Source organism: Penaeus vannamei, chromosome 2, assembly GCF_042767895.1.
Source record: "Penaeus vannamei isolate JL-2024 chromosome 2, ASM4276789v1, whole genome shotgun sequence".
NCBI classification, from domain to species: domain Eukaryota; kingdom Metazoa; phylum Arthropoda; class Malacostraca; order Decapoda; family Penaeidae; genus Penaeus; species Penaeus vannamei.
In genome coordinates, this window is record NC_091550.1 from 45,321,850 (window position 1) to 45,329,349 (window position 7,500).

The following is a 7,500-nucleotide window of genomic DNA, read 5'->3' on the forward strand; positions in this document are numbered from 1 at the left end:
CCTTATCTCCATCGCATTCCTTCCCTCTTACCACTTCCTCACTTCCCCCTTCTCCACATTCACATCTCCCCCCCCCATTAACTTCATCTTTGCCTTATTTCCAATCCCCACTTTAAATTCTCTCCCTCCTCCCTTCCCTTCCCCTCCTCTCATCCTCTCCTCTCCCTCCCACCCTCTCCTCTCCCCTCCCACCCTCTCATCCCCTCCTCTCCCTCCCACCCTCTCATCCTCTCCTCTCCCCTCCCTCCCTCTCATCCCCTCCCCTCCTCCCACCCCTCCCCACCCCTCTCCCTCCCCAACCCCTCTCCCCTCCCTCCTCATTCTACGTGACCGGAAGTTATGGTAATGAGGAAACCAGGCCGTCCGCCATTCATTACCCGATACGGTTCGCGTGGGACTGACGGTAATGAGGTAATCAGAGAGAAACCTTTCCCTCCCCTTCCCTCCTCTCCCCTTCCTTATTTACCAGCCCCCTCCCCTCTTCTCTTTCCCACTCCTCCTGGCTCCCCCTTCCCCTCCCCTCCTCTCGTTCCCACTCCTGGCTCCCCCTCTTACCCCCGCCTCCCCCTCCCCCACACCTTCGTTCAACAACCCCCTACTCCTATTATCTCCCTCTTTACTCCTCCCCATTCACCAACCCATTTTCTGTTCCCTCTTTTTTTTTTTTTTGCATTTCCTCTATTCTCTTTCTCTCTCTCTCTCTCTTTACGTCACCATTTCTCCTTTTCTCCTTTCTCCTCCGCCATTTCCCATTTTCACCTTCTCCTTTTCCTCCTCCTACGTCATCACTTACCTCTCTTCCTTCTTCTTCTTTTTCCTTTTACTCTTTTTTTTTCTTTTTCTTCCTCTTCTCCTTCTTTTGTTTCTCCTCCTCCTTCCCCGCTTCCCCCTCTCCCTCTCCCTTCCCTTCCCTCCCCTCCTTCTTTCTTTCTTTCTTCCTTCGATCTTACACTCTTGACACCGTATGAATCTTCGCCCGTTTTCTCCTCGCAGGATCACTCCTTAGAGCAACAGACAGATCTCCGGTGCCTCCTTCTCTACCCTTTTCCCCTCCTCTTTCCCCTCCCTCTTACTCCCTCTCCGTCCTAAATACTCCCCCCCATTTAAGAGGGAAACTACCCCTACTCCGTGAACTATTCCTACTCTTATTCCTTATCTTAGGAAAGAAATCTGATAGAAATTACCAAAGATGACATGAAAGACATTCCAAGAATAAAAATACCGCTACTTGATGCCCTGAGGTATTATAATGAGCGGGTGGAGTGCCCCGTGTGTATTTACATAAACAAACATGCACACGTACACACGCACACACGCACACTGATAGATAGATAACGCAATATAAAGAGACAGACACAGAGAGAAAACAAAAAGAGACGCGAGACATAGAACGCAATAAATCAGAAGACAACCAACCCCCGAGTGGGCGTCACGTTGCTCTGCGCGGCCAGCAATGAGACCGAAACCCGAAGGACTCCGCCCCCCCCCGCAAGATCCGAAGGACTCCCCCCCCTCCGAAACCCGAAGGACTTGCCCCCCCCCCCCCCCCGAAACCCGAAGGACTCCCTCCCCATCGATTCGGCACCGACTTCCAACCGAGGGGGGGGGGGGGGGGGGGGGGTGCCACTGTCGACCAATTACCCTCCCGGATCTCGGCACGGCCAACCACGGGGGGGGAGGGGGGGGACGGGCTGCTCGACAGTTCGGCCGCCATCGGGTTTCGTCTACCGGGGGAGGGGGGGGGAGACGGAGAAGAGATAAAGAGGGAGAGAGGAAATGGTGGAGCAAGGGCATAGAATTCTGGGGATGGAGGGAATAGAAACAAACAACTTTCCTTCTTTGAAAGAGATGGACGAGAGAGAAAGAGAGAGAAAGAGAGAGAGAGAAAGAGAGAGAGAGAGAGAGAGAGAGAGAGAGAGAGAGAGAGAGAGAGAGAGAGAGAGAGAGAGAGAGAGAGAGAGAGAGAGAGAGAGAGAGAGCAAATGCAAGAGCAAGAGAGAAAAAGAGTAAGAGCAAGAAAAAGAGAAAGAGAAAAAGACGAAAGAGAAAGAAAAAGAGAAAAAAAAAGAGGGGGGGGGGTGGAGAGTCTCCGACAGCGGGCAAATCCACGCGGCGGCTCGCTATCAATAGGCCGATCACGATTTCCTTCGGGAGGGCGGGAAAAGTACACGCGCATCTGCTCCCTTGAATAAAACTCCCACTTTCCACTTTCCACCTCGAGCTGCGAACGACTTCCTCCCCGCGCCCCCCTCGCCTCCCCATCCGATTCCGCTCCCTCAGCCACTCTCGACGATAATGCTGAACTGATCTTCTCTCTTTCTCTTTCTTTCTCCTTTCCTTTCTTCCTTTCCTCCTTTTTTCTCTTCTTTCATCCTCTCCTCCTCCTTTTCCCTCTCTTCCATCCTCTCCTCCTCTTCTTCCTTCCTTTCTCCTTTTCTCCCTTCCTCCTATCCTCCTACTCCTATCCTCTCCCTTCCTTCCTTCTTCCCCACTATCAATGCTTCTCGTCCTTCTTTCTCCCTCCCTCCCTCCTTCCCCAAAACATCCAACACTAGACCCCTTTCCCCCCACTTCCCCTCTTCTTCTCAACTCCCCCAGCTTTCGTTTCGTTTCATGTGCTACCCCCTCTCTCCCTCTCCCCCCCCCTACCCATCCCTCCGTGACCACCAAAGTGCCGCCAATGGACTGCTCTCGTGCCAGATCCATCTCTCCTTTTTTTCGTTTTTTTTTTTTTTTTTTTTTTTCCCCCTTACTCGCGTAGGCTTACAGGCTCGACGAACCGCTGGTTATTTCTCGCTTGTTTTCACTTCACTCTGATCGCTCCGGTCGATTTCATCATCACTGGAAGGGAGGGAGGGAGGGAGGAAAGGAGCGACGGTGGATGATGATGGGGGGGGAGAGGAGGGAGGGAAGAAGGGAGGTAAGATGGAGGAAGACTGGGGCAGGGAGGGAATGAGAGAGGTAAGGAAGAGAGCATGGTAGAGAAAAATAGAGGGAAGGAGGGATGGAGGAAGAAAGGAAATAGAAAGAGAGGGAGGGAGGGGGAGGGAGCGAGAGGGAAAGAGGGAGGGAGGGAGAGAGAGGATGAAGAGAGAAAGAGAGGGAGGAAGAAAGAAAGAAACAAACAAACAAAGACAGAGAAAAAAGAAAGAAAGAAAGAAAGAGTTCGACCTGTCACGTGACTGATCTGCTTCACGCCTGGGCATTTCGTCATCGCTAAATTATACCTTATAAAAAAGAAGAGTACTCCCGTCCCACCGCCTAATGCCCCCGTGGTTTTTTTCATCACCATAATTGCCACCGGTGATTTATAACTTCACGCCTTCGGCCCCAATGACGTCACACTGTCTATCTGTAGGTCTATATTTCCGTATCTGCTCCGTTGTCATGTCTACTTTTTATGTATTTCCGTATCTGCTCCGTTGTCATGTCTACTTTTTATGTATTTCCGTCTGTGTCAATCTTTTATGTTCTTAACTGACCTCTTTATCTCTATTTCGTCGAAAGTGACTTTATCTCTCCTCTGTCGAAACCGATTACTTATCACCGGTCTGTTCAATCTGATTTCTTATCTATCTATCTATTTATCTTCTTCATCTCCCTATATAATCCACTTATCCACGACTCTCTTTCCGCACCCCCCTCCCCCGCCCCATCTCCCCCTTTTCCACGCACTGCAGGACGGAGAGAGAAAGAAAAAGAAAGAGAAAGAGAAAGAGAGAGAGAGAGAGAGAGAGAGAGAGAGAGAGAGAGAGAGAGAGAGAGAGAGAGAGAGAGAGAGAGAGAGAGAGAGATTATTCAAAAATCTATCTATCCATCTTATCCATCCACCAATCTAACCCACCAATCCACCTCTCTCTCTCCCCAGGCCCCCCCTTTTCACGCGCTGCCGGACGCGGTCCCGGCGTGGCGACAGCGGCTCCAAAGCCTCGACCAGCAGATGGCGCCAAAAGCATCTCCGTCCCTCTTCTACCGACTTGTTTCGCGAGCGATAGATGGGAATTTTCGCTTTATTTATGACCGCGGATGTGACACGCACACGCACAAACACTCTCTCTTTCTCTCTCTCTCCCTCTCACCTCCCGTCCTTCTTCCCACCTTCCCTCCTTAGCTCCTTTCCTCAAACGCCTTCCTCCACTCTCCATTTTCCATCCATCCATCCATCCATCCATCCATCTCTCCCTCCTCTTGGATAGAGACCATCACGGGCGTCGAAGGTCTGTTCGAATGGGCGGAGGGCGCGTAACGAGGTGGGAAATGTGGGGATGGTAAATGGAAGGGGGTAGGGGTGGGAGAGGGGAGGGTGTGGGGTGAGGAGGGGACGGGAGGAGAGGAGAAGGGAGGGGGAGACGACGGAGAGGGAGGGGAAGAGGAGGAGGAGGAGGAGGAGGAAGAAGAGGAGTAGGAGGAGGAGGAGGAAAAGGAGGAAGAGGAGAAAGAGGGAAAAGAAGAGGAAGAGGAGGAGGAGGAGGAGGAGGAGGAGGAGGAGGAGGAGGAGGAGGAGGAGGAGGAGGAGGAGGAGGCCTCGGCCGCAAGACAATGGTAGGAAGCCCTGATGTCGGTGCCGCGGAAACAAACAGGCGAAAACGGCTGCGGCGCCGAGACAATACATTCCTCGGGGAGCGGCAACCAGGACCCGGAGGGGCCTCTTCGAACGTGATGGCGAGGGTTCGCACTCCAGCCTTGAGCAACAACAATAACAGAAATGACAACAGCAACAGCAACAATGGCTGGAGGAGTGAAGAGATGGAGGTCTGAGGGCCCCGAAGTTTTCCCACGGCGGCATTGTTCGCATCGGGGGTCGTCTGCGTGCTCGCCGCTGGCGCATGGGTGCCACCGCTGCCCCCACGTCGTCGTCTTCGTCTTCGTCGCAGCACTCCCCTCCCCCTACCGCCCCCAACCCCTTCCGCGGGCACGACCCCCCGCGGCCCCCGTGAGAGACCGCACCAACTCTCTCCCCCGCTGTACCCTCTCGGGGGTTCACAGAGAACGCTTACTTCAACTCCCTGAACGCAAATCCAACACATACATTCATCCACACAGACTGCTTCTATCTCCTTATCTATCTTTATATCTACACATAAATAGTATATACACATACAAAAATAAATACATAAATACGCCGACTTATATGGTGATCCAGACTTAAAGGAGAAAGTCTTAATGAAAATCCGCTTTTGAGATGAACCCACGGTGAAGCAAGCTGGTGAAGGGCGCAACGCATCCCAAGAGGTCAAGAGAGGCCATAGGAGGGCAAGAGGAAGGCAAGAAGAGGCACGAAAGGTCAAGGGAGAGGGTGATCAGGGGCAAGAGGGGGCCACAAGACATCAAAGGCAAGAGGAGGCAAAAGAGGACAAGGGAGAAGAAGACGGACGAAACAACAGGGAGGAGACGCTCCCGCCAAGAGGAAGCAGGAGAGAATAAGAAGAAACCAGATAACCCAAGCAAGAGGAGAGAAAACACCGAGAACTCACTCACTCGAAGACCTGCCTCGCACAGAAAGGCGACACGACGCGAGGGGTCACGGGGATTCCTGCGACTTCCCTTCCACTTCCGATAAATAACAAACCCGCCGATTGTCTCCGCGCCCCGCTCATTAGTACACACTGGCGCGCGGCGACGGAATTTACGGCCTCATTAACCGCGACAAGGTGGGAATGGCGGCGGCGGCGGCGGCGGCATCGGCGGGGGGAATGCTCAAGACTCGCCCTCGTTACCGGCATTCCGATCCCCGCCCGCGATCACGTCACCTTACCCACGCCCTTCCTCGCGCCCGCCGCCCGCCGCCCGCCGCCCTCCCCCGTCATTGATCAACGTTATGATGGGGCGCGTGAGGGCAGGAAGCTCCGTCGGAGCCCGGGGCCTGGGAGACAGGAGGAGGGGGGGGGGGAGGGAGGAAAGAGAGGAAGGAAGGAAGGAAAGAAGGAAGGAAGGAAGGAAGGGAAGTAAGGAAGGAAGGAAAGAAAGGAGAGGAAGTGAGGCAGGAAGGAAGGAGGGGATGTAAGGAAGGAAAGAAGGAAGAAAAGGATGAAAAAGAGAAGGAATAAAACAAAAAAAGGGAGGAAAAGAGGAAGGAAGGAAAGAAGGAAGGAAGAGGAAGAGAAACCCCCTTGCACGGAGAGGCGCGTGACGTCCCCCAGCCGAAGGAAGTCTCTCCCCACTCCCCCACCATCCCTTCCGTGACACTCCGCTTCTCGCTCCCGCACGCACGCACGCACACTTCCCTCGCTTCTTCCTCTCTGCTTCCTCACCATCCGCCTCCTGCTCGCGACTCCAAGCGCAAGGAACCCAAGGCATCGCAAGCAACCCGGGGACAAGGCGGCGCTCGACTCGACGCTACTCTCGTCTACAACCATCACCTGTTGCCCGAACAGCTGACGGCGTCGAGGAAGACCAGCTCGCCCAGGGTCGCTGTATCTGATTCCTATTCTTTCATTCCCCGCGCAATCCCAAAATAAAGAACGAAGGCTTTAAACCAATCGATAAACCAAAAAAGCAAATGGAAAAATAATGAGGAAATGCGTGCCTTCCAACTTCCTCACTTCTGCTCCCCCCCAAAAAATGAAGAAAACAAAACAAAACAAAAGAACAAAAACACCACCACCGATAACACCATTAACATCAACATCGACAACGACAACAACAATAACAATACCATCAACAATACCAACACCAACAACAACGACGACGACAACAATAATAACAACGACAACAACAACAACAATAACGACAACAAGAACACCACCACCACCAACATCAACAACGACGACGACGACGACGACAACACCACCACCACCACCATCCACTCTACCAGTCTACCTCTCCACCAGCCGTACAATAAACAGACGCAGCCTTTTCCCGCGGCCTGACACCGAAGAATTCACCGGATCTACCTGCACTCTTTCCCCCGACACTGACACGACCCTTCCTGTTATTACTAGTCACCTGGATCCGATCAGCTGGGCCAGAACAGCTGATGGCACGATCATTGACCAAATCAAATCAAGAGAGAGAGAAATGAAAGTCACAGGGGTATGTTTTTTCTTTTTTTTTATCACTGGTGAAAATGGGAGAGAGATCTGTGCTTCTATTGACTTACCAACGAAGGGAAATTCTATTCATTATTACTTACTTTCGCTCTCTCTCTCTCTCTTTCTCTGTGTTTCTGCCTCTGCCTCTGCCTCTGCCTCTGTCTGTCTCTGTCTCTCTCTCTCTGTCTCTCTGTCTGCCTGCCTGTCTGTCTGTCTGTCTCTCTCTGTGTGTCTCTGTCTCTGTCTGCCTGCCTGCCTGCCTGCCTGCCTGCCTGCCTGCCTGCCTGCCTGCCTGCCTGCCTGCCTGCCTGCCTGCCTGCCTGTCTGTCTCTCTCTCCTTCTCTGCCTTTCTTTCTGTCTCTCTCTCTCTCCTTCTCTGTCTTTCTTTCTGTCTCTCTCTCTTTCTTTCTTTCTTTCTTTTTCTCTGTCTGTCTGTCTGCCTCTCTCACTCCACCCCCTCCCCCCTTTC

At 52.8% G+C, this 7,500-nt stretch overlaps 2 protein-coding genes across 4 annotated transcripts in view; one reads left to right on the forward strand and one right to left on the reverse strand.

The window, feature by feature from the left end:
* Positions 1-7,500, reverse strand: part of brun (trafficking protein particle complex subunit brun) — a 110,259-nt gene that overhangs the window by 26,942 nt on the left and 75,817 nt on the right. The gene's annotated exons all lie outside the window — the stretch shown is intronic.
* Positions 4,827-7,500, forward strand: part of LOC138865739 (uncharacterized) — a 4,736-nt gene continuing 2,062 nt past the window's right edge. The window contains exon 1 of the mRNA XM_070137048.1: positions 4,827-4,933. Coding sequence (XP_069993149.1) covers positions 4,827-4,933 — 107 coding nt within the window. The remainder of the gene's footprint in view (positions 4,934-7,500) is intronic.